This window comes from Microcebus murinus, chromosome 2 (assembly GCF_040939455.1).
Source record: "Microcebus murinus isolate Inina chromosome 2, M.murinus_Inina_mat1.0, whole genome shotgun sequence".
Taxonomy (NCBI): domain Eukaryota; kingdom Metazoa; phylum Chordata; class Mammalia; order Primates; family Cheirogaleidae; genus Microcebus; species Microcebus murinus.
Genome location: NC_134105.1, coordinates 73,410,858 through 73,429,899, shown reverse-complemented (window position 1 = coordinate 73,429,899; position 19,042 = coordinate 73,410,858). Strand labels below are relative to the sequence as shown.

Sequence of the window (19,042 nt, the reverse complement as noted above, 5' to 3'; positions counted from 1 at the left end):
AATAGAAAGAAATTAATTGGCCAACTAAAAATATATAGAAAAAATTAGCCAGGCATGGTGGTGCATGCCTGTAGTCCCAGCTACTCGGGAGGCTGAGGCAGAAGGATTGCTTAAGCCCAGGAGTTTGAGGCTGCTGTGAGTTAGGCTGATGCCATGGCACTCTAGCCTAGGCAACAGGATGAGACACTGTCTCAAAAAAAAAAAAAACTAACAAATAAGTAAACTGGGAGGCCCAACTGAGGAGGCAACATCTGAGCAGGGTACTAAATGATGAACAGGATGCTCATTAGCAGGATGGGGTATGGGGAAGCATATGGCGTCCTGAACTCAGAATAAGAGGCCAAGGAAGTCTTCCTAATGGCAGTGATGTCTAAATTGAGATATGAAGGATAAACAAGAGTCAGTTAAGTGAAGAAAGCTAGGGTGTGGTGAAGAAGTGCTCCAGGCAGAGGAAACAGGATATGCAAAAGCCCAGAAGAGAAGGAATAGAACAATGAGAAGTTTGTGGAAGGAAAGAGGAGGGGGTATTAGATGATCACCAGCTCCCCCTTTGCCTGGTAGAATTGTTTTAATTGTGTAAGAGCTAGTTTCTTTTGTGTACCTTTTCTCTTTTAGTAGCCTCACTGATACACCAGTCCAAACGTGTCTGGGCAGCTTTCTCACAGAATACGCCAAAGGAACTCCTGCCATCTGGTGGATGACAGAGAAGACATCACAATGTATATAAAATTAGCATTACTATAGTATCAGGCTGACAGCATCCCAGAAAATGGCAATTTTCCACTCCATGGTTTAAAAGCCCTGATGTGCTAAGGAAGGTTAAGGAAGAAATATGTTAGAAATTCTCAGGCAACATTCCTCTGTAAGGCCAGATGAAGGGAAACCAGGGGAAGAAAAGGAGGAAAGAGAAACAATTACGTACTTGTGTAAACATTGTACTTAGCAAGACTACTCTCACTTCTTCCTTCAAACAGTGAGGTAGGCACATAAACCCCATTTTGCAGATGAGGAAACTCTGACTCACAGTACAGGGAATGGCTGGCCTTGGTTGACTCCTTTGTGTTATGCCACCTCCAGTTTGGATTTACTTTTTAATCAACAAAGGCTAAGGAGGCATTACAATGTTCCTCAGTTATGCTATCTACACTTTTAAGTGTAGACCTCAATGAAGATACTTAAGGCCCCATTTAGTTCTCAAAAAACATTGGAATAATCTCTATTCCACTCAATAATATATAGCTGGTCCCCAAAGCAGATAGCCTCAAATGCCACATGTGTCAGAATGGACATAAGTTTCAAAGCCAAAAAAGTGGAATGCATTTCTAATAATTTCATACTATTTCTAGTTTAGAAAGACATTCTTAAAAAAGCAATTTGGATGCAGAAATATTGGCATTCTCAGAACACATCGTGAGTTTTTGGAATTTTTTGATTGTTATGGTGCTTTGGCACATAGTAGGAGCTAAAAACATGACTATAATAATTATAAACCTTTTGCTCACCAGCTTCTTACACAAGGATGTAAAGGGTTATCACAAATAAAATATCCACCAGCTGTTTTCTGTCTCCACTGAGGTCAAAGCAATGGGGACAGAGTACCAGAAAACTAGAGTGGAGAAATTAGAATTGAGATGGATGGCATGGGGGTGGGCAACTACAAAGTCCAAAGCCCACCTTGGGGCTACTCAAAACCTAAAGCATGGCATCAGAATCTTGTTTCCATTTAAAATACATTTTTATGGGGAAGAAGGGTGGTTTACTGAAAAGAGGAATAAGGCATTTCATTTTTCTTATAAAAATTTGTTGTCACTCTCAAATAAATTATATTAAACTTAGGAAAACAGGCACACTTGTTAAGAGAGGTTTTGGCTTAATATCTGTCAAGAAAGCAAATTAATTAAATATAACTTAAATGTGTTCACTCAACAAATTTATTGAGTACCCAACTCAATAAATGCCAGGCACTTGTCTAGTCACATTGTATAGGGGCAAACAAGATATTTCCTCATAATACAAAATAAAGAGATGTAAGATGCTGGTGTTTTTAATTTTTTTAAACAAAAATGATAATGAGTTTCCTTTTTATGACGAGTACATATTTGATATGGCCATTTACTTACGGAGTTTCAAAATAACAAAATGACGATAACGACACTCATTGTGAAAGCATTCCTTTCACAAACCTCGGGGAAAAGTGTATTTTAAAGGAGCATTGCTAATGCTTGTCTAAGTATTACTCATACACATACACATACAGTGTGACTGGTTTTGTTTTTAATCAGAGCATTTGAGTGTAGGAAGATAGTGATCAGCAACATGCCAGAAGAAATAAAGAAATTTCTACTAGTCAAAAAAGCATGAAGATGAGTGTCTAGAGCAATTTGGAGGTGGCTGAATTCCCCAGGCCCCTGCTCCTTTTTCTTAAGGACGGAGCTAAAATATAATAACAACAATGTGAGGCTACAGAGCCATACATCTGTTTCTGATTTACTTTCTTGGTCTTGTCCTAGTTGGAGTCATTTCCAGATCATATGGTACAGTCTTTAGAGAAGTTATGGGAGGAATTTACACAGAAAGAGAATACATAATTAAATACACATATAAAAACACATCATCAATAGAATGTGGATAAGGAACATATGCAAAAAATTCTGATTAGAAAATCATAAAGTGATTCTTCCATTTTCTGGTATGTCAACCCATAGCTGACAGTGTTCAGTTATTCTCTTCTGATTTCAGGATGTCAGAAAACTATCCCTTGATTTACCTTCTTGGTTCCCTACTAGAGTGACATTGGCATTCTGTAAACCTAGAACTAGAGATGAATCTAGAAGTTATTTCCTATTTTCCTTCAAATTTTAAGATTAAATTTTCTAGTGCTAAACCTGTTACTTTCCTTAAATTGCTTCTTTAGCATCCAAGATGGAATCTGCTAATGGCTAGGACATAGTGGTTTAAATTCAAAAGGGTAGTTTTGCACATGGTGCATGCTTAAATAGAAATTCCAAACTATTTACATCTGTTTTGTAGTCATCTTTCTTGTTTTATAAAAGCTATGTATACCCTCTCCAAAGAAGTTTTTATTTTGCTGATTTTGAACTCTTTTCCATATATTGTTAATTTTTTAAAGCACTCAAAACAGATGTCAAGGACAATTTTGTCCTTTTAGTTTATTTTTTTTCTACTGAGAAAAAATTAACAGGTCAAATTAAGCTCCTGAATTATGTTGCAATTACTTTGCTGAACTTTACTTTTATAATTTTCTCACCCTGTTTGCAGTTCCTTTCCTAGAGGATCATGCCTTTTCACTTTAGATATCTAAAATGTCCTTATTTACTAAATACTTGTCTTAGCACTGACCTTGTGGTTACTTTGTTGAAAACCTTGCTGTAATATGACACAGCATTAACTACTTCTGATTACTTATCTGGTAAGTGGTTGATAACATCCACCTTTCAAGAAAGGAAAACAGTTCAGACATATAATTTGACAAAATTTGGAAACAGCAACATCAGTTCTAAAGACATAGGAAAAAATCTGAACCGAGTTGACATTTCTGTCTCGTGTTAGATAGTGTTCTTTAAAGACCACAGACAACATGCACAAACGTAGGCGGAAACAATACATCTGCAGACACTGGCAGACAGCATTACCCGCCAAATTTGGCCACAGTTTCTTAAGATAAATAACTTTTCAGTGACGTGCAGGGCTGAAATTACATAAACAACAAAAATTACTAAGACCTAAGCCTACGAGTTTTGTGGGTTTCAAGATTTTATGCAATCAATATTCTGACATCTGTAACACAATTTTGTCCCTAAAATACTGCCAGAAACAGTAAGACAGCAACATCAGTTGATAACTTTTGTTCAGATTTTGAGGTAAACTATGTTTAATTCTTTGGAATAATCATTCTTGAGCCACATTCTTATTTGGGTCATTAAGACAACCATAATCATCTATCTCCTTATAAGGAAAAGTTTCATTAAAAGTGCTGGAGAGCTGCAGCCTATTTCAAAAACCAATACTTGTAGCTTGTTATATTAATAGTTCTAAATGTCTAAGGCTTATTAAATGAAAACACCCTTAATAGTTTTATCTCAAGTCTGAGCAATAAGAATTTTTAAAAGCTGACAATGAAAAATAGCTGAATATTCTGATAACTTCCATAATAATAGAAAATGGTACTAGTTACCTTCTTAGTCTTTCCCTTGAAATGACTGTTTTGCCTGATTAAACTCTTTTAGGGAGATATCAGAAGACTTAAAAACCGGAAGAGTATGCATATGGAAGCTCCTAATTCTGCACATTGGGAATATTTGCCAAAAATTGAGGCAATATTCTCCAGTGGTATTGGAATTCCCTGAGAACTGATTTGTGACACCTGGTATTTTTTAAACAGTTTGACTTGACTTCCTCTCTTGCATATCACTCAAGTTCTGCCCTAAAAGTGACATTAATGGAAAGTTAAAACAATAGCTCTGAATTTTATATTTTCTTAGAGAATGTTTCTCTCCCTGCCCTTTTGGTAAATTTTTCTTCCCCTTAATTTTCTGAGTATATGTTAACTTGACTGTAAGTCAAAAAGTTTAGCTGTGTAAAGCTAAACTTTAGCTTCATTTTGGTTACTCAGGTGGTTTACTGTTTTAAAGTGTGACAAATATCCTATATATTAAGTCAATGAGCACCTTTTCTATAGAAAAATCTACTATCTTTCTTTTATTACTTAGGCTAGGCCAAATTTGTTTACATACTACCTGGCTATTTGCTAAAGAGAGATCATTTATCAATCTCAAAATACTTCCAGCGGCCAATACTTTTTTTTTTTTTTTTAAGAAAAAAAGCTATCATTTTCAAATTAGTCTGAAATAAAAAATATAAAAGGATAACTTTATTAAACATACAAATTCAAGAACATTCAAGCTTTCTTTAAAATATTACAACATAAGAGAGAGCAGACCAATGGTAATGGTTTATACATACATATAAAATATACTTACCAAATAGATTAGGTAGGCATACTGACCTATCGATCCTCAAAGTAAAATGAATATATGTCCCTAAGCTGTTTCTAAACTTTATGAACTACTAAATGGGAAAATGTCGGCTGATACACCCTCCCAGACTTATTTCCCATAGGAAGTTTCATATGCTGTCATTAAGATATATCATTTTGGAACATAAATAATATATAAACCTCTATCGTAGGTCCTTTTCTTCTTTGCCTACCTCATTACTTCTCTTCCCAACCCACCTAAGACTCTAGTTATTATTCATCTCTGAGCAGGACCAGTTAGTCAAAATAGGATGTAGAGATTTGCATGGCTCTAGGCAGGGGAAAATCTCCAAAATTTTTGATTGTGTTTACTTCTTCTTTAGCAGCTACCTAATTATATCTAAGACGGTGTGAAAAAACATATATACTCAAAAGAAAAAAGAAAAGCACTTTACACTATCAGTCTTCACCTCAATCCTGCAGCTTCCCCTTATCAACCACTGTATGCATTTTAAGTTCTCAATTGTAAACACATGAAATATTTATTAAAGCACCAAGAAACTTTGTGGTAAGCACCATATAAGCACCATATAATTTCCAAAGAAAATGTTTCAGGTGGAGGCAGAGAAGGAAGAAAAATCAAGAGAAAACATGGCAATTCACACAAAAACGCTTTCATGAAATATTTTTTTAAAAGTGGATAAATTCAATTTTAAGTGATATTTCACCCCATGACCAACATTTTCTCATTGTTTTAGTGTTCATAAAAGGCAAAATAATACCTCTAAAAAGGAAATTATCTTCCTTACCTACAAAATTGTTAAGAGCACCAGCACCAGGTTGAGTTTCCCAAAAGTATACATAGCTCCTAGCTCTAAGAATAAGTAAACTAAGTCTCCTGACTCATTTACTCTCTATCACATCCATTAATTTTAATCAATTAAAATGAAAACTGCTCCTTTTTCTGTATATGGCAGTGAAAAGTAGTCAGGGAAACTAAAGATCTGATTCTACTTGGGTTGGGTAAACTTAAAGAAGATTATGTTGTTAGTACAAAGAACTAACCCTGGCATTTAAAGTACTCTTAATCTGAATTTTAGAATCTGTCACCAGAGCAAATACTAAACTTTTAAAATAAATTATTCACTTTGCTCTGGCCTTTAAATGGCTATTACACAGAACTCTTTTTATTCCACCTCACAATGCATAACAGTAAACATTAAATGAAGAACCACAATTATAAGCTCATGTCTTTAAAAAATGGATGCAACAAAGCTTCTTCTGCTGTTATTCTTGAAGCTGGATTTAGATCTAGAAGTTTATCAAGCAGGTCATAAGCTTCATCAGGTACCTCATCCCAGCCTTCTAAATTGGTATTACACTCATTAAAATGACTCCCACAGCCATTACTGTCCCCTTTATATAATGAAATCCCTGAGTGTTGTGCTTGAGGTATTTGGATGAGGTGAGAAGCTTTATGGTCAGTCTTCTCTGAAACAGCTGGGTGAAGAGAAGCAGGCCTTTGTTGTGTATCACTTGTTAATTTGGGAGTGTTGGAATCTATACCCCTAAGTCTCTCACAGAGTTTTCTCAAATCTTGTGCTGGAACTTCTTTGCTACATAATACTGATTTGCCTAAAAGAAAAAAAAACGCACATTTTATTATATTATTTAAATATATCAGAAGCTTCTCTCATGAGAAACATACAAGTCCAACCATGTGCTTTATGGATATATACACACACTGGGTATGGGACAGAATACCTAGACAGAACACCAGACACTCACTTGACTCTGCCAACTTTTCCAGCTTCCTCTTATCCTTCTGTAATCTTTAACTAGCTGCAGCTCCCACTGCCATCCCCCTTCCATGCCTCTAACTACATGACTCCTATCTTTGTCTAGGGTGCCCCATTCCTCTTATGTGCCCAGGACACTCCCACTTACATCACCATTCAGCTCAAGAATCACTTCTACTCTGGGAAGCTGATGCAGGCGAATTGCTCGAGGTCAGGAGTTCGAAACCAGCCTGAGCAAGAGCAAGACCCTGTCTCTACTATAAATAGAAAGAAATTAATTGGCCAACTAATATATATATATAAAAATTAGCCGGGCATGGTGGTGCATGCCTGTAGCCCCAGGTACTTGGGAAGCTGAGGCAAGAGGACTGCTTGAGCCCAGGAGTTTGAGGTTGCCGTGAGCTAGGCTGACGCCATGGCACTCACTCTATCTTGGGCAACAAAGCGAGACTCTGACTCAAAAAACAACAACAAAAAAGAATCACTTCTGTGAGGACTGACACCTTCATAGAGAACTGATCATTTTAAGCTTCTGTCGTATTCTGGGAAGAGTTCTATTATTAGTTTTGCTATACTATATTACAGCTGATAAAACATATGTCTGTCCCTCCTACTAGACAATGAACTCTTTGAAGACGGGCTGACTTACTCAATCTTTGAACTCTGCAAAACCCAGACAATGGCTAATACATATTAAGTGAACAGTTAATGTCTTTTGGACTAGACAAAAAGGCACCATTAGAGACACATCATTAGAGATGCTGTTCTTGACAAACCTACCCTAAGTAACGGAGCCCTCTTCACTCCCTTCTTCCTTTCATCTTTCTTAATACCACTCCTCTCTGATAGTATATATTTATTTATTTTCTCTCCTTCACTAGAATTTAAACTCTGTGAGAACAGAGACTCACAATATACCTGGCACACATGAAGCCCCAATAAATGTGTCTGAATGAAGTAATAAACAAACCAGATCTCAGTTTTTTAAAATCTTTAAGTATTAAACACGGGCAAAAATAAGTTAACTGCACAAATGACAATCATATATTACTTTTGCCTTATATTTCCTTATTAAACAGAAATGTGGCTCTAAACAATGAGTACTGGAACATTTAGATTCCTTTCTGGGCTATATAGATTGTCAACAAAACAATTAATCTGGCTCTGGATGATAAAAAGTTACCTTTACATATTCTAAGCCAACTAGTGGAGGCGACAAGCAGGAAGGAAACAAATTACCCAAAACTAAGTTTATTGAGGATATAATATATCAATCCTTTTTTATTTTTAAATCGATTCTATCATTCTTATTCTCTCTAGAAAATCATAGCCAGAGGGAAATAATCATATAATTTTATTCCTTAATTAGCTTGCTCTGAAGTCATGAAATAATGAACAGTATATGTTATAGCATGCCCTCGAGCTACATAATATGCTTAAATTACTTTTTTACCTGACCAAAAAGAGGGCTCATTTAAAATATTCAGGAAAAATAATTTAAACTAACACATTCGATCAAAATATATTATTACAGAATACTATGTGTCAGGAATTTGTTTTAGCTCAAGGTTTTTCTTGTTAATATATTCAACAGAATTCAACAAGTAGTTAATGACAACCCACAATGGGGCCAGGTCTAAGGGTTAAGGACAGAGAGGGAGGTTACAGACAAGAGAAGTAAAGGTGCTCTCCTTGCTATTCTCAGCCAAGTCATTTCTGTAAGTTATAAAGGGGAGGAACACTTGTGTTTGTTGAAATTTTGAGTCTTCTGTACTCGGTCCAAAGTTATAGTGAGATCTGACTGAAGTAACTACAGAAGTCATACTAATAAAACTGAGAAAAGTGCTATATTAGCTTTATTCTTTTTTTCATATGATAATTATTACAATGATAAATCTCAAAGCTGTTGCCTGCTATCATGGCACTTGCTCTGGAGTACTTTTGTGCCAGATATTGTACTTCCATTCTTGGCCCTGACTCTAACTTTGACTACCACTGGAGGAGATTCAAGCTCTTCAACAAAATATTCTAGTGCTAGCTGATAAACTTCATGTTCATAAAGTTCTCACAAAGTTATTCAATAGTAGATGAAAGTTTTCTCAATTAGCTGAGAATACATATACTCATGTTATGTTTATTATCATGTAAGAATACCATTTCTAAGATACCAATCTTGCTTTCCATTCCTGGTCACTTTCCCCTTGTATGTATTATGTCATCCTATTATCCTCAAATAAAATTTTTTTGCAATAGGTACAAGATAGGTACAAACTGTAGACTGACTTTGCTGTAGAAACATATTTTGGCAAGCCTTTATTATGATGAGGCTTTCTTCACAACTACCACTAAATTTTTCTTGTGGATTAGATCACAGCACTGGTGCCTAAGCAAGGGGCAATTAATTTTGTTCTTAACCTCAAGTAGTTCTTGGTCAAAATCAATTGTTTTTTTCAAACTAACAAGCCTGGAGCCTTCCTAACTATCATATTTTTCTGAATCACATTTTCCAGGAATGAGTATTACAGGGGAAGCATATATATTTCTTAAAGATTCCCAGATAATTCTCATATGCATCCCTGGTTATGATCCACTAATTCTGGGGCTGAGCACAAGGCAGCCCAGCTACTTTTGAGGTAGTCTGATTGAAACTTTGTACCATAGGGGTACTACACATTGCATGATAGTAAGCTGACTCAATCACATTCACTCTTTAAAAAATATTAACTATAAGTGTGCTTGGAAAATAAACACAAGGTAGGCACATGAGTTCAGGCTGTTGGTCAAAGCAAGGCTGAGATAATTCTCAGTTACCCTGTGAAATACAATACATATCCTAGGCTTATAGAAGAATTTATGTGGCTGAGATAACGTCCCATGTCCAACAAATACTTACAAAAATACTCCATCAGTTTAAGTGTTTTGCTTCTTTGCTACCCTAAGGAATCTGACAACTAACACACTTCTAGTCTCTTGCCTATTGTAGCCCTTATTATACTATATTACAATTAACTGTTTACTTGTTAGTATAGACTAAGATTACTATAGGCAAGGACATTTGAGTACCAAGAAGTAGTATACCTGATGTCTAAATACAATAAAGAAACATACTATTAAAAAATATTTATGTAATAAAATCAAACCACAACTAAAGGGAGTTAAGATTTTACTCCTTATTCTTTTGTTTAAGATTAAAGTTGAACTTTAAATACTGGAGCAGTATAGTACTTTGTGCTTAATAAAATTAAATGATTATATGTATAGAGGAGAGGTGATGATAAGTTATTTTCTTATACAAATGTAATTTACTTTCAAGCGACTAAGAGATTTATACCTAAGATTAGAGAACTTTATAAACACCGAATATGTTTATTTATAAAGAGAATTTCATAATAATTTGTTGAGTGATCTGTAGGAGATAATCAAAGGCATTTGTTTTGTTATATAAAACTGCTTACCAAAAGTTTTAGCAGCCTGGATAGTTTCCCTGGATCCCCGAATTGTCATAATTTGAGCCAAAGCAGTTAAATCATCACTTGCTTTATAAAATGGGTATCGTCCACTAAGCAGAGAAAGAAATATGACACCTGCAGACCACATGTCAATTGCTGCAACAGAAGACAAATTTTAAAAATAAATTCCAAATTTATAATTTTATCAAAATAGTTCTCAACCTTTACTATGCATTAGAATTGTCTTGGGAACCTTAAAAAATTCAAAGGCCCAGGCTTGATCTCTCAGAGATTCTGACTGAATAGCTCTGGAGTAGGGCTCAGGCACTGGTATCTTTCAAGAGTTCCTTAGGTGATTTCAACCAGGATTGAGAATCCTTAATCCAACAACCTCCCTACAAAATACAATGTTTTCTTTCTTAAACAACATGTTAGTAAGTTTAAAAAGATATTTCATTGTTAGAAAACAGTAAGTAAATGTGCAAAGAAATAAAAAATAAGATCAAAAGACATCTAAAAATAACTATGTGGGAAAAATATCTGGATGCTCCTCAAGAATTACATACTATAATACTGAAAGTGTTTTCATTTTAGTGAAAAGTAATGAACATTAGCAGCTCTTCTTCAGCTAGATGCTAACACCAACTATTTTTTTTCCTTTTTTTTGAGACAAAGTCTCACTCTGTTGCCCAGGCTAGAGTGCCATGGCGTCAGCCTAGCTCACAGCAACCTCAAACTCCTGGGCTCAAGCAATCCTCCTGCCTCAGCCTCCCAAGTAGCTGGGACTACAGGCATGTGCCACCATGCCCAGCTAATTTTTTTTATATATATACTTTTAGTTGTCCAGCTAATTTCTTTCTATTTTTTTTTTTTTTTTTAAAGTAGAGATGGGGTCTTGCTCTTGCTCAGGCTGGGCTCAAACTCCTGACCTTGAGCAATTTTCCTGCTTCAGCCTCCCAGAGTGCTAGGATTACAGGTGTGAGCCACCATGCCTGGCTGCTAACACCAACTATTGCTTTAAAAACTTTAATTTCCAGAATTCTAGCAGTTAAGATTAAGAACAGCTTAGCTTCATGCTAAAAGCTCTTTTTGTTTTTTTTTTTTCCTTGTAGGGACATCTTCTCTCCTAATTGTTGACCTCCTAGATTCACCAATTTATTTGCTCTCTATTTCCTTGGTCACTGTATCACTTGCCTTTCTTAGTTCTCTTTGTACTTCTGCCTGCTCCTTCAATGTTTTCTCTAAGACTTACGTGCTGAGGTTCCTCCAAGTTCTAGCATCTTCCCTTGTATACGCTCCCTGACTGGTCCATCCAGTTCATGACTTCAACTACCATTTATATAATGATGACACTCAACCATATTGCTAGCTCAGTTCTTTTCCTAAGCTCCAGTCTCAAGCTTTACTCTGTTGGACATCTCTATCTGGACGTCCCCTAAAACATCTCAAACCAATCATGCCTCAAACCAGTCTCACACTTCCCTATTATAAACCAGTTACTACTCCTTTATTCTCCACCTTGGTTACTAACATACATCCAAGTCCCCTAAGGTAGGAATCTGGTAAACATTCTGGATGCCTTATTCCCTCACCATCCCACACCCAAATTCCACCTAATTACACACCAAACTCTGCCTTTCCAATCCTTCACCTTTCTTTTCATTCCTATTACCAATGCTGTCATTCACACTTTCATCATCTCTCAACTGGACCACTGCAGAGTATATCTCTAAAATCTATCCTCTCTGCATATCTGCCAGAACGATCCATCTAGAATACATTACCATCTTTTTCCCTTGAATAATTTCCCAAAATCTACATCTACAGTATATAGTTCAAGCTGTTTAACAAACGTGATCTGACTTTGTCTACCTCTTTCCAGGTTTATTTCTTACTATTATTCAACTTGCATCTTAATATTCTAGCAACACTAAACTTGTATAGTTTCATATATGACCAGATTATTTCTTGAGTTCTTTGGCTCATGACTCAACAGCTAACCTTCCACCCTAATTTACATTTTCATCTCAGAGGTCACCTATTCCATGAATTCCCTTCCATAATCCCTTTGAGTTAGGAAAGTTAGATATCCCCTAAACACCTTGTATAGTTTTATCATCATATTCAACAGGTTATAATTATTTGAGAGTGTGCCCTTAGAGTGTGAACAGATGGTCTCAATCATTTTTGTATCATTAGTAAGCACAGAACAGACATATAATGAATGAATCCATTTCTTCAAAGCCCATAATCCAAGTGAATAGCAGGTTTATCTATTCATTCAACAAGATGTTTCCTGGGTTCTAGCTCCATGACAACTTTTTAGATTATAGAAGATTTTTCTCTTTTTCAAAATCTTTTTTTTTTTGAGACAGGTTCTCACTCTGTTGCCCAGACTAGAGTACAGTGGTGTCATCATAGCTTACTGCAACCTCAAAAGAGTCTCCCACCTCAGCCTTCCAAGGTAGCTGGGACTACAGGCATACACCACTACACCTGGCTAATTTTTCTGTTTTTTTTAGAGATGGGTCTTGCTCTGTTGCTCAGCCTGATCTCGAACTCCTGGTCTCAAGTGATCCTCCCACCTGGATCTCCCTAAGTGCTAGGATTATAGGCGTGAGCCATGGTGTTTGGCCTCAAAATCTTTTAACTGCTATTATATTGTTTACATAATAACAAAAAGTAATTTGAATCAAACATAATTATATCTGCATCATAGAAAACTTTTGAGTTATTAGGAAAACAGATAAAACTCTGCAAGTCTTAAGTTAGCAAAAACTATTCAATGTGATATTTTCCCTCCCAAACAGATGTTAACATTCCTGGTAAAATCATCTTGCAAATAAATAAGCAAAATGTAATCTATGGAAAAATTTGTTTAAAAAAAAGCAACACTAGGATTAAAATCTTTTCTTAGTATTTATAATTGAAAATTTTTAAAAAAGAGAAAAAAATAGGATTAAAAACTTTCATAAAAAACGCTATTATCGCCGGGCGCGGTGGTTCACGCCTGTAATCCTAGCACTCTGGGAGGCTCAGACGGGCGGATTGCTCGAGGTCAGGAGTTCGAAACCAGCCTGAGCAAGAGCAAGACCCCGTCTCTACTATAAATAGAAAGAAATTAATTGGCCAACTAATATATATATAAAAAAATTAGCCGGGCATGGTGGCGCATGCCTGTAGTCCCTGCTACTCGGGAGGCTGAGGCAGAAGGATTGCTTGAGCCCAGGAGTTTGAGGTTGCTGTGAGCTAGGCTGACGCCAGGGCACTCACTCTAGCCTGGTCAATAAGCGAGATTCTGTCTCAAAAAAACAAACAAACAAACAACAAAAAAACGCTATTATCTCAAAAATGGGAATGCCACCCTGCTAGAGCTGCTTATGTAATTTAATGAAAAGCAGAACTCAAATATTAGTCATAAATAGACAAAGATCATAAAATAAAATATATATGGAACAATCCATTTGAATTGGGTTATATATTTCCAGTGCAACATACCTGTAGTTTGATTGGGGCACTTTGTCAAGACCTCTGGTGCTCTGAATCCTGGTGTACCTGCCCTAGGGGCAACCTGCTGACGCCTTATGATGAAATAAGATTTCTCTAGTTATGTTAAAGTTCAACTATTTAAGTCCAAAATATAACATTTATCAATTTAGTTCATAATAAATTTTGCCTCGATACCTATATAAATAAAAGTTATTATAAAGTAAATCTAGCATGATGAACATCCTAGATTTTGCTTCTATTGGTTTTTCCTTCCCCCCTCTACTAGCTCCCTAGATTTACTCCAAGAAAGGTTTTATGGTAACTTCTGAGCATAACAATAAGCAGTAGATACTAAAAGCCATAATGGAAAAATAGAATACAACAGGAATTCATAAGTATAAAAATTCATTTCTGTTTGAGGTAATTAATTACTGATTTAGTTATTCACTTATATATTTGAGTGAATCAGGAAAGCCTTGATGAAAGCTAAGTTTTGAAGGAAAGGAAGGAATTTATGAGGCAAAGAGTAGAAGATGGGAATAAGAGAAGAGCTCTACTACTTGGTTCTGATTATTTCACACAGGCAGGAATAGAAAGAAAACAGGAAATATTACATTAGCAAGCAAAATGTGCAACTCTAAGCTTCTAAAAAGGCTATTCTCCCCACCACCACACCATTTGCATTAAGAGTAAATGTATTTTCCAAAGAGCATGTCCATGTCAAATGAACAATATATGACAATAGTTATCCCTTGCTCTTTAAGGTACTGCTCTATATCAGTGCCTGCGTAGTTTACAGATCTATTAATATGCTCTTCCCTTTCACTCACTAAATCAATTGCCCACCAAAATCAATGTAATTTCTAACCCTGTCTGGCAGCATGGTGGTGATTTTATAATATCATCAAAACACATTACCTTGAAAGGCAAATACTGCAAACTTTATCTGTTGCATAGCAGTCACAGGTCAGGCTAACTGGGCAAGAACTGGCAGTTTTCCTCACCACACCACTATTCATAACTTTTGTAGAAATAGCTTTCTTTTTTGTTGCTAACTTTCTAGATAGTACATCCACAGTCTTTGACTGCTTCATGAGCTGTAAAAGAAAAGTCAAATTTTCTATTTTCATGACATTTAACATAATGTTCTCAAGTGTTAGTATGGCAAAAAGCAATAGTGGAAGCATAACTTTAAAAACTGCTAACGTCTGTTGGATTGTAAATTAACAGCTGTCTATTAAAATGTTTAAGACCTTTTTGGGTTTTTCTGTAGAATAACCTTATGTTAAAATTTACTAATTAGTTCTAGTTTGGAAAATATTTGACTTATACTTTATTAGAACTTTTCTTGATATATTACAAAAGTATAAAACAGTAACATTCTAGTGTCTAACTCCATTTCAGAACTGTAAACTGCACAATTACATTGGCTAAAATCAGTTTTAATGTATTAGCTCATGCTGTCTAGCTGTTGCAAGATATAAGTCAATTTAAAATCATCTAACATTGATGATAATTTTGTTAACTTTACAAACATCTTTATGCTATCAACCATGTGTCAGATCTATGTTTAAGTGTTGGAAGCTCACATTCTAGCAATGACAGAAAAGGCCTTACTGTTCTAAATGTTCTTCTAGGAAAACAGCAACAATAGTCAGCCAACCAAAAATGATAAAAAAATTCCATCAGAAAAGTTCAGAGAAAAACTGGAGAAAACAAAAGTTTTGACTAATCCTCAAAGCAATATCTCTGCCAAAGCCAAACTCTACTTTTAAAAAATTGCTAATAATAAATGTTAATCTAGCAATTACCTAAATTTTCTTCAGTGTATGACTGATCATTGCACTATTAAGCTACATTACTTACTTTCACTGCAGGGCTCTCATGTGAAATGGAGCTGTGTATATTGAAATTTCTTTCTCCAAAAACAGAGCGCTGGGCAGAAAGGCCTACAGATCCCTCCTACAATACCAACAAAAACAAGGAAAATAAGGATTATATCTGTAACACTTTCTGCCAGCTATACTCTGCCACAGTTTTGAAAGAGTTAAGTGACATGAAATAAAAACAGCTGCATCCAAGTCATTCTCAGGCACCAAAACACTTCTGTGAAAGGAGAAAATAGTCTAGATAGAACTTAACACCCATACACAATGTTATCATAGTCCACGAATATATATAACTAAAAAAATTCAAAAACCACCTGCATGGATGTTACATTTTGCTGTGCAGCTAAAATGGAGATAGACACTTCAGAATTTTCCCCCTATAATTTCTTTCTAATTTCTTTCAAAAAGGATAATTAATCTGAACTTTTTAACATGCAGGGAAAATGTATTATTTTCCATTTTTGTCATATAATTTTGTAATACATAATGACAAAGCATTATAAATTAACAAAATAAATTTTCATTTTGAAATAATGAGCAAAATGATTCAGTGTAAATCTTAGGCATCTAATCAACTGAACACATATAGTGAATGTAAAAAAAAGTTTTTTAAGTTACAAGTACTATCCTAGTATTATATCTCCCTCTATTGGTAGAAGGAGTACATTTCTCAAACAGTGTCAATACTTAAGAAATAAAAGAGGTAGAACCTTTCCATCTTTTCCTTGTTTAATCTGAATTTGTGCATTTGTGTAGGGCCTTTTAACAGAAGTTTTTGTGGTAGACTGTTGATCTAGCTCCTTAGGTGCCGGGCCACTCAATGCAATCTTATTTCCCGTGATTACGTGCGATTTGTTTTGTGAACAACTTTCCTGCTGAGCGTCAGACTGGACAAATTTGAGAAGCTCTATTTTCGTATCATGGGTTCCTTGGGCCAAACCAAAGTCTACCAAGGCGTACCTAAGAAACAAAATTAAGTATTTTTACTTCTTTGTTAACAAGTAAAGCTTAGTCACATCATAATACCTTCAAACCATCCTCATATAAAAACGGTAATTCTTTTGGGGAGCAATTCACAATTTATAACATTCCTGAAAAAGGAAAAGAAAAATAACCTTTCCAGACAAAGTAAGAATAGCTCACTAGGATTGAAAATTAAGGAAGATGTATCCCATCATCAATCAATTGATCTTTTCTCTCTTTTTTCCAATGGCATGTGCTGATAAGGCAAAAAGAGCAATATACAATATAAGCACAGTTCTTTGTTCTCTGATGGTGTCAGAGATAGCATCATAGTAGATAATCTCTAATTAAGCAAGTTAAAAAAATAAAATCATGATTTTAAAATTCAATTTAATTAAAGAGAAAAGTCATGGGTATAAAAGCTCAAAAGAGAAGTTATAGTTTTAATCTTCTTACCATATTCAATATGATCCACTATATAAAGAGCAGTATTTATTTTCAGCTTATAATGCCTCTCTGTATATAACAGGCATTAAAAATATATACAGATAAAAAAATAGAATGTTAGTGTTGAAACAGGAAATTAACTACCGTGTGATTCAATCTCCTCATTTACAAGAAAAGAAAAATCAAGTCCAGAGATAAGAGACATGTGTTAGGTTAAAAAGGATTAGACTAGAGGGCAAGGGGTTGAAAAAAAAAGCTACACCTTTTTTAGCTAAGCGCCATTTCCACCAAACCATGGTACATCTAATGATGTACACTGCTTTACTAATACAATTTTATCTTCTTTACTGCATTTCCCTTACCAATTACAACGAAAATTTAAAACAGAAATAACCTGTTTATGGCTGTTGCAATATGTACTATGCCTAAGAGATGTAGGTTGGAGGACACAATGTAGCAGATATGTAGGATAAATAAATCTAGAGAGATACTGTACAGCTGTAGTCCCAAACCCCTGGACTGCAAACCAGTACCAGTCCTGTGACCTGTTAGGAACCCAGGCTGCACAGCAGGAGGTGAGCAGTGGGTGAGCCAGCACAGCTTCATGTGTATTTACAGCCACTCCCCATCGCTCACATCACCACGTAAGCTCTCTGCCTCTTGTCAGATCAGCGGCAGCATTAGATTCTCATAGGAGCATGAACCCTACTGTAAACTGCACATACCAGGGATCTAAGTTGTGAGCTCCTTATGGGAATCTAACAACTCATGAGCTGAGGCAATGATGCTACTTCTAGGGAGCAGCTGCAAATACAGATTATCATTAGCAGAAAGGTTTGACTGCATAATAAATGTAATGTGCTTGAATCATCTGGAAACCATCTTCCCCTTCCTCCACTCCAACCGTGGAAATATTGTCTTCAACGATAACCGGTCCCTGGCACCAAAAAGGTTGGGGACCGCTGTACTGTACATGACATTCATACTAAACGAATTATTTTAACTGCTTTTGCTAGAAAAACAAACAAACAAAATGGGTAACTGAGATAATGGGTATATTTATTGCTTTACTATGCTAACCTTTGTTATTATGTATCCCATAACATCATGTTGAATAACTGAAATATAGACAATTTTTATTTAAAAAAAAGAGAAATGGCCAGGAGCAGTGGCTCATCCCTATAATCCTAGCACTCTGGGAGGCTGAGGTGGGAGGATCACCTGAGGTCAGGAGTTTCAGACCAGCCTGAGCAACAGTGAGACCCTGTCCCTATAAAAAATAGAAAACTTAGCAAGGTACAATGGTGTGCACCTGTAGTCCCAGTTACTTGGGAGCCTGAGGCAGGAGGATCACTTGAGCCTAGGAGTGTGAGACTGTAGTGAGCTATAATGAGGCCACTGCACTCTATCCTGGGGCAACAATGCAAGACCCTGTCTTCATAAATAAATCAATAACAAAGAGATAGAACCCATAGCACAAATTCACTCAAGTGTAAATCATTTCTAATAACTCTTCATACTTACTTTTTCAGGCGCCTGTTATACAAAAAATTGCTGGGCTTAACATCACGGTGAACAATACCAAACTGATGAATGCGTTTCAAAGCTTTGAACAGATTAAACATATATTCTCGTACTTCTTGAAAGGAAAGAGAATTCAAAATGTCCTAAAAGAAAGTTATGAATAAAATGAATAATGAATGAAAACTGTTTTCAATTAAATATTTAGCTAATAAAAATTCAAGAAATATTAAAACCTACCAAAAAGGACTCATGCTCCAGATATGGCATAGCAATAACCACATGATCATTTTTCCTAAAGCAGTATTTAACTCCCATGACATTGTCTTGCCCCCTAGTGGAAAAAAGCACAATGAACTTTAGAGGAAAGGTCAAATGAACTGAAACTTTATGCCTAATTTTTAAAATGTAATTTTAGCAATATATGCATATTTGCTAGAAAACTGGCTTAAAATCATCATCATAGAAGATAGTATAAACATTTAAATG

The 19,042-nt window shown here is 35.5% G+C and overlaps 1 protein-coding gene across 2 annotated transcripts in view; it reads right to left on the bottom strand.

Moving 5' to 3' along the window:
• Positions 1 to 246: 246 nt before the first annotated feature.
• CDC7 (cell division cycle 7) overlaps positions 247 to 19,042 on the bottom strand; it is a 32,800-nt gene continuing 14,004 nt past the window's right edge. For both annotated transcript variants that reach the window (XM_012790893.3, XM_075999808.1), the window contains exons 5-12: positions 18,794 to 18,887; positions 18,557 to 18,699; positions 16,333 to 16,582; positions 15,600 to 15,695; positions 14,652 to 14,830; positions 13,743 to 13,825; positions 10,251 to 10,400; positions 247 to 6,631 (exon numbers count right to left, since the gene is read on the bottom strand). In XM_012790893.3, coding sequence (XP_012646347.3) covers positions 6,234 to 6,631; positions 10,251 to 10,400; positions 13,743 to 13,825; positions 14,652 to 14,830; positions 15,600 to 15,695; positions 16,333 to 16,582; positions 18,557 to 18,699; positions 18,794 to 18,887 — 1,393 coding nt within the window. In that variant the 3' untranslated portion in view covers positions 247 to 6,233. The remainder of the gene's footprint in view (positions 6,632 to 10,250; positions 10,401 to 13,742; positions 13,826 to 14,651; positions 14,831 to 15,599; positions 15,696 to 16,332; positions 16,583 to 18,556; positions 18,700 to 18,793; positions 18,888 to 19,042) is intronic.